The sequence below is a fragment of the Artemia franciscana genome, chromosome 12, assembly GCF_032884065.1.
Source record: "Artemia franciscana chromosome 12, ASM3288406v1, whole genome shotgun sequence".
In the NCBI taxonomy this organism is placed as follows: domain Eukaryota; kingdom Metazoa; phylum Arthropoda; class Branchiopoda; order Anostraca; family Artemiidae; genus Artemia; species Artemia franciscana.
In genome coordinates, this window is record NC_088874.1 from 18328408 (window position 1) to 18343867 (window position 15460).

The 15460-nt window shown below is 36.6% G+C and overlaps 1 protein-coding gene across 1 annotated transcript in view; it reads left to right on the forward strand.

Annotated features, from left to right (window-relative positions):
• The window catches only part of LOC136033794 (alanine--tRNA ligase, cytoplasmic-like), an 89012-nt gene that overhangs the window by 31593 nt on the left and 41959 nt on the right, over nucleotides 1-15460 (forward strand). Inside the window, exons 6-8 of the mRNA XM_065714704.1 lie at nucleotides 1714-1858; nucleotides 8468-8613; nucleotides 14836-15095. Of these exons, the coding sequence (XP_065570776.1) occupies nucleotides 1714-1858; nucleotides 8468-8613; nucleotides 14836-15095 (551 nt within the window). The remainder of the gene's footprint in view (nucleotides 1-1713; nucleotides 1859-8467; nucleotides 8614-14835; nucleotides 15096-15460) is intronic.

Consider the following 15460-nt stretch of genomic DNA (forward strand, 5'->3'; position numbering starts at 1 on the left):
GCTTCTCGAAGCCACAACCTTGCTTTTGTAAAATATCTGGTGACACTTTGACTCCTGTAAAAACTTATGCTCCTGGCTCCTACTCCAAATCAATAATGTTCAATGACTCTGGCTCCTCAAAGCCACTGCCTTGCTTTTAGAAAATATCTGGTGACACTTTGACTCATAAGTGTGACAACTTTTGCTCCTGGCTCCTGCTCTAAATTGCTAATGTTCAGTGACTCTGACTCCTCAAAGTCACAACCTTGCTTTTGGAAAATATCTGGTGACACTTTGGCTCATAAGTGTGAAAAATTATGATCCTGGCTCCTCAAAGCCACAGCCTTGCTTTTGGAAAATATCTGGTGACACTTTGACTCATAAGTGTGAAAACTTGTGATCCTGGCTCGTGCTCTAAATTGCTAATGTTCAGTGACTCTGGCTCCTCAAAGCCACAATCTTTAATTTGTGTTTAATTCGTTTTTATAAACACCAAGACACGTGACTGATATAATCGGACCTGATCTGCTCTCTTTGGTGGAGTTGGGGGGAGGGGGGTAATTTTGAAAATTGAGGTATTTGTAACTTACGAAAGGGTGACCAGATCTTAATGAAATTTGATATTTAGAAGGGTCTTGCGCTTTAAAGCTCTAATTTTAGATTCCGACAAGATCCTGTGACATTGGGGGGAGTTGGAGATCATTTATTATAAATTCATACACTCTCTTGCTTATTCTGTGCTGACATTCTATGTACCGCTTTAACTGCTCATTATACATGGTATTTGATGAATAAGTCAAAATCTAATCTCGTTTTGAGGTTCATTTGCCGTGGGAAGTAACTTGTATATGTTTTATATTCTCATACTAGACCCCTCGGATGGATTACTTCTAAATTTCAAATAGCACTAATCACTGATGTTTTAACTTGGTATACCATACAAGGGTAGAACCTTCGCTAAATTTCTTCTGCCATCTGAATCAAATTTGCTCATAATCTATAAAACTGAAATGATTCAGGCACTTCTCAGTTATTGATCTATGAGTGAAAAATCTGCTTCAAAAAATTAAACAGATTCCTTAAAAAAAAACGATATTCGGTTTGAAGGTTTTTTTAGGCATAAAAAAAAAAGTTCTCCTTGTTGATGTTGCAACAGCAGTAAAACACCCTGTTCTAAATTAAAAAAAATTCAGTGGACTGTTAATGACGCAGCTTTTAGCTGGATTAAGGGGGTTTTCGCCCCTTTCTTTTCTGTAGTAATTTCGGTTTGTTCAGTTTGAGTTGATTATTCATTTAATTTTTGTTCATTTTGGTTTTAATTTGTCCATTCATTGTAATTTATGTTTATTTTTAAGTTTGACTTGTTATTTAAGCTCATTTCTACTCATTTTAGGTTTGGAATTTCGTATTTCATTTTTGTTCGAAAAATTTAATTTTTGGAAAATGTTCTTTTCTTTAAATCAATTTATATAAATATCCAGGATCCTTTACTAGGGACATCTGCATAATCTTTTTACGAGGGAGAGAGGAGTATTAGTCAATCTGCCAAGGAAGGTTTAGAAGATATGAGGAAAATCAACTATAAATGAAACTTTTATGCGGGGTCCAAGTTTAAAGATCCCCGTGTTTTTTGTCCCTCTTGCTGTTTAAAAAATGTCATGGTACAAAGAAATTCAGTTGATACTATTCGACTCGTTATATTTGGTTCTTTTTCTATATTTTCTTTTTCCGTAGAGAATCTGATGGCACCTTGAAATATTTACCAAAAAAACATATTGATTGTGGCCTTGGCTTGGAACGTTTGGTCTCCGTTGTTCAAGAAAAGAGATCAAATTATGACACAGATCTGTTTGTTCCTTTGTTTGATGCTATTCAAAAGGTATGCTTCAAAAATATTTATTCATTTTTTGTAATATTTTAATCTTGAAATGTTATAGGCTAAAGCAAATCTTTAAAATTAAACAAAAAAGCTTTTAAAGTTTTCAACTCACTTTATTTTGTTCAGAAGTAAAAACTAAACATCAAATGGAAAACATTCAGTGACTTCTAGGGGTCATGGACGGGTTCTGATGCAATCACCTAAAATTAAATAAGTAAAACATAATGGACTGTTACTAGAATAGCCAATGGTAGTCAAAATTCCGATTGCGCTCTTTTTCTAATTGTTCTATGCTTGAATTCACTAGTTTTTGATGGCACTTGGTATTAACCAAGTGACATATAGCACTTGCAAATTCTGTCGGTCTGTCCTTCCCGGTTTTGCTACTTTATGCACTTCCAGGTAAACTAGGACGATGAAATTTGGCAGGCGTATCATGGACCGGACCAGATTAAATTAGAAATAGTCTTTTTCCCGATTTGACCATCTGGAGGGGGGAGTGGGGGGCCCGTTAATTCGGAAAAAATAGAAAAATTGAAGTATTTTTAACTTATGAACGGTTGATCAGATCTCCATGAATTTGATGTTTGGAAGGATATCGTGTCTCAGAGCTGTTATTTTAAATCCCGACCGGATCTGGTGACATTGGGGGGAGTTGGGAGGGGGAAACCTAAAATCTTGGAAAACACTTAGAGTGGAGGGATCGGGACGAAACTTTGTGGGGAAAATATGCACAAGTCCTAAATACAGGATTGACATAACCGGAACGGATCCGCTCTCTTTGGGGTAGTTTGGGGGGGATTAATTCTGAAAAATTAGAAAAAAATGAGGTATTTTTAACTTACGAACGGGTGATCGGATCTCAATGAAATTTGATATTTAGAAGGATATCGTGCCTCAAAGCTCTTATTTTAAGTCCCGACCGGATCTGGTGACATTGGGGGGGGGGGGGGAGTTTGGGGTGGGGGAACCTAAAATCATGGATAACGCTTAGATTGGAGGGATCCGGATGAAACTTGGTGGGAAAAATAAGCAGAAGTCTTAGATACGTGATTTACATAATTGGAACGGATCCGTTCTATTGGGAGGGGGGAGTTAATTCTGAAAAATTAGAAAAAATGACGTATTTTTAACTTACGAAGGAGTGATCGGATCTTCATGAAACTTCCTATTTAGAAGGACCTCGTGACTCAGATCTCTTATTTTAAATCTCAACCGGATCCAGCATAATTGGGGGGGGGGCAGTTGAAGGGAACCGGAATCTTAGAAAATACTGAAAGCGGTGAGATCAGGATGAAACTGGATGGGAAGAATAAAAACCTGTCTAAGACACGTGACTGACATAATTGGACCGGATCTGCTCTCTTTGGTGGAGTTGGGGGGGGGGGGTAATTTTGAAAATTGAGGTATTTGTAACTTACAAAAGGGTGACCAGATCTTAATGAAATTTGATATTTAGAAGGGTCTTGCGCTTTAAAGCTCCAATTTTAAATTCCGACCAGATCCTGTGACGTTGAGGGGAGTTAGAGGGGAAAACCGGGGGGGGGGGGGTTAATTCTGAAAAATAAGAAAAAGTGACGTATTTTTAACTTACGAAGGAGTGATCGGATCTTCATGAAACTTCATATTTAGAAGGACCTCGTAACTCAGATCTCTTATTTTAAATTTCAACCGGATCAAGCGTAATTGGGGGGGGGGTAGTTTGGGGGACCGGAAATCTTAGAAAATACTTAAAGCGGTGAGATCAGGATGAAACTGGATGGGAAGAATAGAAACCTGTCTAAGATACGTGACTGACATAACCGGACCGGATCTGCTCTCTTTTGTGGAATTAGGGGGGGGGGGGGGTAATTTTGAAAATTGAGGTATTTGTAACTTACGAAAGGGGGTCCAGATCTTAATGAAATTTGATATTTAGAAGGATCTTGTGCTTTAAAGTTCTAATGTTAAATTCCGACCAGATCCTGAGACATTGGGGGGAGTTTGAGGGGGAAACCGGAATTGTTGGAAAACGTGGAAATTGGGGTATTTTTATTTTACGAATAGGTGATCGGATCTTAATGAAACTTGATATTTAGAGGTAATTTATGTCTCAGAGCTCTTATTTCAAATCCCGACCAGATTTTTTGACATTGTGGGGAGTTGGAGGGGGGAATCTTGGAAAACACTTGGAGTGGAAGAATCGAGATGAAGCTTGGTGGATAGAATAAGCAAATGTCCTTGATACGTGATTGACGGAACCGTACTGGATTCGCTCTCTTTGGGGGATTTGGGGGGAGGGGTTCAGTGTGGCGAGTTTGGTGCTTTGTGCGAGTGAAAATTGGTGCGTGTCAGGGAGCTGTTGACGTGCTAGATTCGACAGGATTAGAAAATTGGATGTGTCGAATTTAGATATTTATAAGGACATCGTGACTCAGAGCTCTTATTTTAAGTCCTGACCGGCATTAAGCCTCTGATTTTCCTTTTAAATCAATCTATTGATTCATAGAATTTTGCTAGAGCTCATACCATATGATCTCTTGGCTCTTAGCTCTTCTTGCCTCGTCACAAGTTCCATATGAGCTCTTAGCTCTTGTTAGAATTTTTATATGTTAACGTGGAAAAATTTATTGCCATGTGTACATACAGACAATATTCTTAGGGTGAATGGCTAAAAGATTCTAATCTGCTATAATTCATATGTTTTGTGAAGAAACCCTGAAAATCTATAAAAGTAGTCATAACTAAATGTGAAGGAAATAGAATAACAAAATAAAAGAAAAGCGTGCCGTACCGTTTAACCTGTCATTGAATATTGTCATCAACAAAATGTGTCCCGAAAGTCTTTGTGCGGTTGTATGCTTCGCCATCTGGCTTTTTGCTAGTGGGCGCAAAGAGGCCAGATGATCTGGGACTACCGTCGGATCCTTCAAATTTAGCCAAAGTCCTTGTTCAAAGAGTGAACTGAAAAAATTATAGAAAGAATCCCTCCTTTTAATTTCACTTTTTGAGAGGAAAAAACAAAATAAATAATATTTCTGATTCCTTTCCTGTTACGAGAAAGCACCCTGATGATTCTCCCTGCGATTTGTGTCTAGCAGCTGACGTCGGTTCCTGGTGCCACTTATCATTTGCCAGTATATAGCCAGTTGACAGTTGTCAGGGTACCACGACTCTGGTGCCACTGCATAACAATCGTGCTATGATTGGAGTGCAAGGAAGGAAAATTTTGCCCTTCATATATCTAGTAATTTCTGTTCGTTTTGAGTTTGATTAGATTATAAATTTTATTTTGGGCACATTTTAAGTTCACTATGGGTTTTATTTATTTTATTAAGTCCAATATCCCTTTCTTTTAATTGTTTTATCTTTCATACTTTTTTCACTGTTTTGACTCTTGTATTAACTGTTTTGAAAAAAATTATAATTGGGGCACAAGACAGACAACTTACTTGTTTAATTATTTATTAATTTTTGTCCGTTTTCAGTTTGAGTTGAATATTAGTTTTATTTTTTGCAACTTATAAGTTCATTATTGATTTCATTTTAATAAGTTATTTCATTTTTTAACTTTTAATTGATTATTCATTATAATGTCAATTGTTTTTTTTTACTCTCCTGAAGAAATATTTTCGCTCTTTACTTTCGTTAAGAAAAGCTTGTTTTTCTTCAATTTAATTTGTGTTCATTTCTTATTCATTTTTGTAAAAAAGAAAAAAAAGAAACCAAAAATTATATGAAATAAATTGAAATTTAAAGTACTTTAATTAGAGAAAATATTTAAATTAGCCATGAATTTTTATTTAGTTAAACAAAAGTAGTTTCTACAATCACAATGAACACATTTATTTCTGAATTTTTCTAATACTGCCATTATTTAAATTAGGCCATTCTTAATACGGCCATTCTTAATACAGCCATATTTAAATTAGCCTTGAATTTTTAATTAGAAAAACAAAAATAGTTTTTACAATCATAGTGATTATATTTATTTCTGAATTTTTTCCTACGGCCATATCTAGATTTTTTCGGGGTAGGGGGCGTGATTCGTTTGTGAGAGGGGGGAGGGATACTTTCGAGAACGAAAGCTACCGACGGCCCTAATTGAATAAACAATTGATATTGTCCTATTTCTAAGAGACCAAATTTAAAAACTGAATAAGAATTTCGCATTGATTCAAGGAACATTTTGAAGAATTTTTCTGCTATCTTCGGAAAACAACGTTTTTCCACTCATTTTTGTATTTTTACGAATTGCAGGCTTACTTTGACTGCAGAATATTTTATCCATGTTCCAATCTTCAATCATGAAAATAAATAAGCGTAGCTTAATAATCGTAGCTGATTAAAAATTAGCCTGTGTATTTAAGATGGTCTTGTGCAGCCACCACTGCGCAGGGCCATACAAACTAAATAACCCTTATCAGCGCTACCAAACCAATTTTCAAAAATATCTAACTCAGGGATGAAATCAACGAACTGCGTAATAGTCCGTTAGCTAATTAATCCAGCTCGGAGTAAAATATTAAGCTGAATGGGAAAACCAGAGATTCCATCAAGTTGACTTTTTGGAGTTTTTTTTTACCGTTCTTTACAAATAAAAAAAAAATTTGCTCGTAGATTTTGATCGATCACATTATATTTATGAATTTTATATATTTGGAATCAACATAAAAGCAAATTCGTTTGATGTATAAATTGTTATATTATTTCCTTCTTTTTAGAACTTTTGTTACAATTGGACCGAATTACTCCTTACTTACAATTCACTACCACGAACTGTTTCATAATAGTCATTAGGCGTATCAGCAAAAAAAAACCTCTTTGCCTACTTTTTCCAAAGAAATGTTTATTTTGTTCCTTTTTCAAGACACTTGTAACAAAAGGAGTCGTTATTTTTATGATTTGGAAAACCACAGAAACAATAGATTTATTTTCAGTTAAATTAAAGAAGGACTAGATATCTCTTTTATTAGTCAAGGTATAAAGCGTAAAGATCGCCGTCAACGTTTTTAACTATCGAGATGTCATATATTTTTAGATATCATATATCGAGTGATATATTGATATATACTGAGAAATATTGATGAGAAAATATTGATAAAATGACCATCTCAAAATTTCTATCAGATGCATTTCGGGAAAATACGAGGTTTGGGGGGAGGGTATCCACCCTTCAATCACTCTCAATCTTAAAGAAGACACTAAAACTTCTGATTATCAATCCAGTGAGATCCCTCTGAAGTTTATACGATCACCCTTTCTATATGCTCCCAGGGCATAACTTACAACATTTGCCCTGAGGGCTGTTGGGGGGTTGTCATCTTCAACGATGTAATTTCCGGACCTATCAATTACGTTGAACAAAATGACTGTCTTAAAATTTTGATTGGATGTGTTTGGGAAAATGCTGGGTGTGGGAGGAGGGTTAGTTGCCCTCCAATCACTTTCGACTATTAAAACGGGCATTAGCCCTTTCAATTCCAAGTCGAATGAGCTCTTTTCAAAGTTTTTACGACAATAAATAGCCATATCAAGATTCCTATCAGATGCATTTCGGGAAAATACGAGGTATGTGTGTGTGAAGGGGGGGGATCCCCCCTCAGATCACTCTGAATCTTAAAAGAAGTCACTAGAACTTCTGATTACCAATCCACTGAGCCCCCTTCGAAGTTTATACGATCACCGTTCTGTATATACCTTAAATGCCCCCAGGGCATAGTTTACAACCCTTGCCCTGAGGCCTATGGGGGGGGGTGTTGTCATCCTCAAAGACATAGTTTCCGGACCTTCCATTTTTTATTGAACAAAATGGCTATCTCAAAGTTTTGATTGTATGTGTTTGCGAAAAGTGGTGGGCGTGGGAGGGGGATTAGCTACCCCCCAATCACTTTTAACTATTAAAAAGGGCAGTGGCCCTTTCAATTTCCAATTGAATGAGCCTTTTTCGAAGTTTCTGCGATAACAAATGGTCATCTCAAAATTTCTATTAGATGCATTTCGGAAAAATACAAGGTGTGGGGGGCACCCACTCTCCCATCACTCTGAATCTCAAAACGGGCACTCAAACTTCTGATTAGCAATCCAAGAAGCCCTCTCTAAAGTTTATACGATCACCCTTTCTATATATACCTGATATACCTCCAAGGCATAACTTACAACCCTTGCCCTGAGGGCTGTAGGGGGGTTGTCATCCTCAAATAAATAATTTTTCAAACCTTTCAACTAGGTTGAACAAAATGGCTATCTCAAAATTTTGATTAGATGTGTTTGTGGAAATGGTAGGCGTGGGAGGGGGATTAGTTGCCCTCCAATCACTTTCGAATGTTAAAAAGGGCGCTAGCCCTTTCAATTTCCAATAGAATGAGCCCTTTGAAGTTCTATGACAACCCCTTCGATACGAATTACCCTGATCTAAAAAAAATATAAAAAATAAAAATAAATAATAATTTTGCCCACATCGCTCTTTACTTGGGCATCGCTGTCGTGTTGTCTATGATTACGGACAGGAATCTAAACGTTGTTTCTTCTTTCTGTTTCCTAATAACATTTTTTTTTTATAACAAATTTTTTTTGCGTGTTTGATACTTTCCTTTTGTATTAATAATTTCATTTTTGGTTCAATTATAGGGGACGAGTATGCAAGCTTATAGCGGGAAAGTTGGAGTAGAAGATAAGGAAGGAATTGATATGGCCTATAGAGTTGTTGCTGATCATATAAGAACATTGACTATTGCCTTGTCTGACGGTGGACGGCCAGATAATGTGGGAAGAGGGTTTGTATATTCCTTTCTTTTAGTTAGTTTTTAGCTCAATTTTTGAAATTGAATCTATTGTTTTGACTTGTACTGTACCTTGACTTCTTTTTTTGTCTTTTTTGAAGTGCCACTAGCTTTTTCTTTGTTAACTGGATGTCTATGGGAATCAGTTGTTGATGGTTAGTCTAAATAAAACATTTTCTGATCCTGTTAATTTATATGTTAATTTTATGGCTAAATATCCATTCTGAACTAGCTATGGTAGCAGCATAATTCTTACTTTGTACTTACGAGAGGAACTCTGTTGAATTGTTTTTAAGTATTCACTTTGTTTAATTGAATTCCAAGTTTTAATGAAGTCCTAGTTTAATAAGCCGGCTGTTGATGAGAAATACGTACAACAAAAGAATCGAAAGCAACAAAAGTATCAAGACATTACGAAGAGGGGGGGGGTCTGTGATTCCTTTTAATCGAAAGTACCTGTAAAATTCAGTTGCACATACTTTTTTCTGATTTCAGGTTAACCTCAGGGTATTCACCTGAATAGCTATAAAAGAAATAAAGAGTATTGACGATATAAGGTGTCCGTGTTTTTTTTTTTTTTTTTTTATAATACTTTCTTTGTTCACCTACTTTCATTACTATTACAATGGATTTCCAACTCAGTTTGGTATTTTGATTTTACAAAATCTTTCGTTTTAATTCATCCTAACCAGTTAAAAGGATAATAAGATTCAGCCTTCAAATAGTTATTGCAGCCTTAATAGACTTCTTAGACAAGAGATTAGAAAATTATAGTTTTGTTTTGGTTTTTCTGTTATGTTTTCGGATAGTTTTAATTACAACTTATTTTGATAAAGTCAAAATGACTGCTTATTTTGCCTATTTTCATCACTGAAACAAAACATGAAACTGCGAGCAGCGTTCAAATGTAGTAGTCCATAGTTTTTTTGTCATTTGAGAAGTCCATACAAAGAGAAACTATCTTGCAAGTTCAGCTGCTATTCCAGAAACTTCCTCACCCCAGGTCGAAACAGATATATGATACAACTTATCCAAATGTCCTCGAAGAACGTGTCTGGTTGTTTAATTGGCCCCAGATTTCGCAGAACTTGAGCGTCTTTAGCATGGTTCTAAATCAATATTGAAAACCTCTGAATATTGAACGACAGTAATCGTAACCGACAGCGGGCCGAAAAGTAATCTGGAATTAAATGAAAAAAAAAAAATCTGGAACCCCTCACAAATAATTTTCATATCACGATTTTATCAGTAGCTACTAAGTACTACTACTACTACTAACAACTCACCGCAGCACCAAGCCGCCTGAGGTAAACACAGCTACGCACGCTCCTCCTCTATGGCCAATAGTAGCCGAAATTTGAAAAACTGGTTTATATAGAAACTGTCTTGTGACAAATATTTCCCATGTAAGACTTTTTTGAAAATGATGATTTTCATCCAGATTAGAATGAAAAGCAATCTGGAATTAAAAGAAAAAAAAATCTTAAATCCCTCTCACAGGATTCTCAATCATAGTTACAGCGGTAGCTCTAACCACGTAAGAGACGAACACGTTGATATAAGAAGTAGTCCATTGAAATTGCCGTTGTCGAAAAGCCTTAACTGAATATTTACAATACCCCATGTGGTACAATAAGGAAAGCCCCATTTTTGCATGGGTAGCACTTTTGTATCTCCTTTATTTCTTCATTTTTACAAAAGAGGAGCATCGTCTCAGTATTTATCGAGGGGTTAGGCCTCAACTGTTATGTGCATTTCACTGATGGGCTATCATTTCATGGGTTCTGTTTTATTGGCACTTTTATCATCAAGTGCTAATAAATCGTAAGTAGTTTTAAGAGTTTTTGCTTGGAAGAAAAGTGCATCTGTAACAAGTAATTTAGTTATATAGGTACTTTTTCACAATTTCACTAGACAAGATTACTCTCAACCACAAAAATTTAACAATACTTAAAAAAAATTCCTTAGAAAAGTAAAGTGCTTGGACCTAAAACGAGCCGAAATAAAGTCATATGACAAATGTCAAACCCAAGAAAAACAGAAACTCAACAGACTCAAGACAAACCTAGCAGTCCCAATGAAACTGAACAAACAAAGAGACTTAAAACGTAAAACGTAAAGAACTAACTTAAAACGTGAAGAATCACCATTAGGGACAGTGGAGCTGCCACCCTTCAAACCCTATAAAGGCTACAGCGTCATTTGCGCTTTTCTGGAAACAACACGCATTCTGAACAGAATGTTTTTTATTTGTGATAACGTAAAAAAATCAAAGTACTATCCAGTTTGCAGGAGAGAAAAAGCAATAATTTATTAGCCTAATGTATTTATGACTTTCAATTTAGTTTAATTATCTTAAAGGGACACTTTTCCTGCTAGTTTTAGTTCTGATTTGAAATCAAATCTCAATAGACACAATTTGGGACTAGAAGAATCATTTTGAAAGCAATTATAAAGCATCTCCATTGGCCGCCGTACTGTGGATCTCCTGGTAGCTTGTACTTGTGAAATACTTCATTCAAAACACTTTTGTAGACTTTCTTAATGTCTACCTAGATACCTAGATACCTAAAAAGGAATACCTAAGACCTAAAAGCCTTAATACCTAAATACCTAATACCTTAATACCTAAAGATACCTAGGTATAAACGAGTCTCCGTCAACTGCCACCTGATCTGGGCACAGAGACACAGACATTTTTCCACGCATGATGAAAAAGATCCATAGTGAAGGCAAGTCGAAACAAAGATAGTAAGGATCCGAATTTTCAGTGGAGTAGTGTTTCACCGAAAGGCTTGGCATTTCGTCTGAGCCTGTGGGTTCGGCCTTCACAGTAAGACCACCGAATACGCAGGTTTTTCGGCGCGGAATAACTTAGTCAGCCAAGAATGGTATCCGTGTGAAAGGAAATTTCGAGGAGGTATCCTCGTTATTGAAGTTTCAAAATAAGCCAAGCTTTCACCAAGAGCGTGAATGTTTTTTGCTGCAGTCGTGTGGTGAAGGAAATGGTAGAACCCTTCGATGATTCATACACCCTCAAAACTCCGCATCTCCCTAACTTTTTACGAATGGTGTTGACACGTGATGGTAAAGTTTTCATAACATCTCAGCCAGAAATGTCAAATTATATGCACTATACTTACTTATGTTCTTGAACTTTTTAATCTTTGATAATAGTCAACATTTATGAGCTTTTTTCGTTTGTCTAATCGCATTCTTATAAAGAAGATTAAATCAGGGGTTGCCTGTACTAAATACATGAGAATGTCACTTTTTATAGAGGGAGTTATCACCTGCTTGTGCTTTTTTGAGGACTTGTTGGGAGCCTCGACAGCAAAACTCCTGTTGTTGGAAGCAGGGGTATTTTGTTGACCGTCTCAATCTCCTGTTCATGCCAAATTGTCCTTTTATGCTTTATTGGTGGTGGAATACGAAGGTTCCCATGAGCTGCAAAAACCACTAGGCAACTAAAAAATACTACTAAATTTTACTACATAAAAATAAAAAGTTTCTTCAAATGAAAATAAAGAGTGAATTTAAAATTAGAAGGGACAGAAATTAATCCCTATATTAAGAGGATGTCCCCTCATCAACCCCCCACTTTCTACGTTAAAATTATTGTATACTCTAAAAATAATTGTTATTCCAATTTAGACCTTATTTCGTTTGAGAAGTCTTTCTTAAAGGATAGGACAAAACGTTAAACTTCAGCGTAAAGAGTGAAGGGTAAGGGGTTGAGGAGGGGAGAGCCCCCCTCATATACATGACAACTTGTTCTTTTGCAGTTTCAATATCACTCTTTATTTTCAATTAAAAAAAACTCATTCTTTGAGTTTTTTGAGGAAAGAAACTTCATTCTTTCAATATATATATATATATATATATATATATATATAACCACCCGGTTAATTCGAAAAAAATAGAAAAATGAAGTATTTTTAACTTATGAGTGGGTGATGGGATCTTAATGAAATTAGATGTTTGGAATGGTATTGTGTCTCAGAGCTCTTAATTTAAATCCCGACCGGATCTGATGACATTGGGGGGAGTTGGAGGGGGGAAACCTAAAATCTTAAAAAACACTTAGAGTGGAGGGATCGGGATGAAACTTGGTGGGAAAAATAAGCACAAGTCCTGGATACATGATTGACATAACCGGAACGGATCCGCTCTCTTTGGGGTAGTTGGGGGGGGGGGGGGTAATTCTGAAAATTAGAAAAATGAGGTATTTTTAACTTACGAACGGGTGATCGGAATCTCAATGAAATTTGATGTTTAGAAGGATATCGTGTCTTAGAGCTCTTATTTTAAATCCCGACCGGATCTGGTGACATTGGGGGGGGGGAGTTGGGAGGGAGAAACCTAAAACTTGGAAAACACTTAGAGTGGAGGGATCGGGATGAAACTTGGTGGGAAAAATAAGCACAAGTCCTGGATACATGATTGACATAACCGGAACGGATCTGCTCTCTTTGGGGTAGATGGGGGAGGGGTTAATTCTGAAAAATTAGAAAAAACGAGGTATTTTTAACTTACGAACGGGTGATCGGATCTCAATGAAATTTGATATTTAGAAGGATATCGTGTCTCAAAGCTCTTTTTTTAAATCCTGACCGGATCTGGTGACATTGGGGGAAATTTGGGGTGGGGGAACCTAAAATCATGGAAAACGCTTAGATTAGAGGGATCGGGATGAAACTTGGTGGGAAAAATAAGCAGAAGTCTTACATACGTGATTTACATAATTGGAACGGATCGGCTCTATTGGGGGGGGGTAATTCTGAAAAATAAGAAAAAATGACGTATTTTTAACTTATGAAGGAGTGATCGGATCTTCATGAAACTTCATATTTAGAAGGAACTCGTAACTCAGATCTCTTATTTTAAATCTCAACCGGATCAAGCGTAATTGGGGGGGGGGGCAGCTGGGGGTACCAGAAATCTTAGAAAATACTTAAAGCGGTGAGATCAGGATGAAATTGAATGGGAAGAATAGAAACCTGTCTAAGATACGTGACTGACATAACCGGACCGGACCTGCTCTCTTTGGTGGAATTGGGGGGGGGGATAATTTTGAAAATTGAGGTATTTGTAACTTACGAAAGGGTGACCAGATCTTAATGAAATTTGATATTTAGAAGGATCTTGTGCTTTAAAGATCTAATTTTAAGTTCTGACCAGATCCTGTGACATTGGGGGGAGTTGGAGGGGGAAACCGGAATTCTTGGAAAACGTGAAAATTGGGGTATTTTTATCTTACGGATAGATGATCGGATCTTAATGAAGTTTGATTTTTAGAAGGAATTCATGTCTCAGAACTCTTATTTCAAATCCCGACCAGATCTTTTGACATTGGGGGAAGTTGGAGGGGGAAATCTTGGAAAAACACTTGGAGTGGAGGAATCGAGATGAAGCTTGGTGGATAGAATAAACAAATGTCCTTGATACGTGATTGACAGAATCGTCCTGGATTCGCTCTCTTTGGGGGAGTTGGGGGGAGGGGTTCAGCAATCTGGCGAGTTTGGTGCTTCTGGATGTGCTAGGACGATGAAAATTGGTAGGCGTGTCAGGGAGCTGCACAATTTGACTTGATAAAGTCGTTTTCCCAGATTCGATCATCTGGGGAGCTAAAGGGAGAGGACAAATAAGAAAAAATTAGGTATTTATAACTTACAAGTTGGTGATCGGATCTTAATGAATTTTGATAATTAGAAGGACATCTTGACTCAGAGCTCTTATTTTAAATCCTGACCGGCATTAAGCCTCTTATTTTCCTTTTTAAATCAATCTATTGATTCATAGAATTTTGTTAGAGCTCATACCATATGATCTCTTGGCTCTTAGCTCTTCTCGCCTCGTCACAAGTGCCATATGAGCTCTTAGCTCTTGTTTCTCTGATGTACTGAATCTGATAGTGTTTGTTTCATCAAGATCACTTGCCTTTTTAGGGTATTTTCTCTTTTTTTTTTTGAAAATCAGGAAGATCTTTAGATGTTCGTAACTTTTGGTGGGCAACTTTAAACTCAAAATTTTTTAGAGATTTGGAATCCTCAGGCTCTTTGATGTATGTATTGTTATTTAAGCTCAATTTTTTAAAGTTTCAGTTACTATTAGCGCTAGTTGCAAGAACAAGTTAACAAGAACAGTTGGATGAATATTTGTTCAAATATACTTGAAAATACATAAATGCTTATATTTCTTTTTTTTGCTTTACAGATATGTTCTCCGACGAATTTTACGTCGTGGTGTACGCTACGCCACTGAAAAACTTAAGGCTAAGCCAGGATTCTTCGGATCTTTAGTCCATGTTGTGGTTGATATTCTCGGTGACACGTTCAGTGAAATCAAGAAAGATCCCGAGACTATCATTTCAATTATAGATGAAGAAGAAAGGCAGTTTTTGAAGACTCTGTCACGGGGAAAAAGTCTACTCGAAAGAACCGTTGCCAAACTAGGTGATAGCAAAGTCCTTCCCGGTAAGAAATCATTTTCTGTGGTTTTTATAACCTCTGGTGCCAAGGCCACGTGAAGAAACAGTGACCTATAGATCGTACTTGTGGAATAAAATAAGTGTGTATTTTTGGCCAAACTCGGAATCCTTTCCAGTCGCAACAAAAGTCCTATCAACCAAACCCTGATCGATTTAATTGACATCTAATTTGCCATTTTTCTTCTTTATGTGGAAAATAAGAATTTAGCTCTTTCCTCACTTAGGTCCAACCGAGTACGGGCACCCAAAACCATAGTATTGACCATGTTTAGGTTGGTTGAATGAACTCAGCCTGCCTTCCAAAAGATTGGGTTGATGAAAAAAAGATACTTTTATCCTCCAACCTCCCAC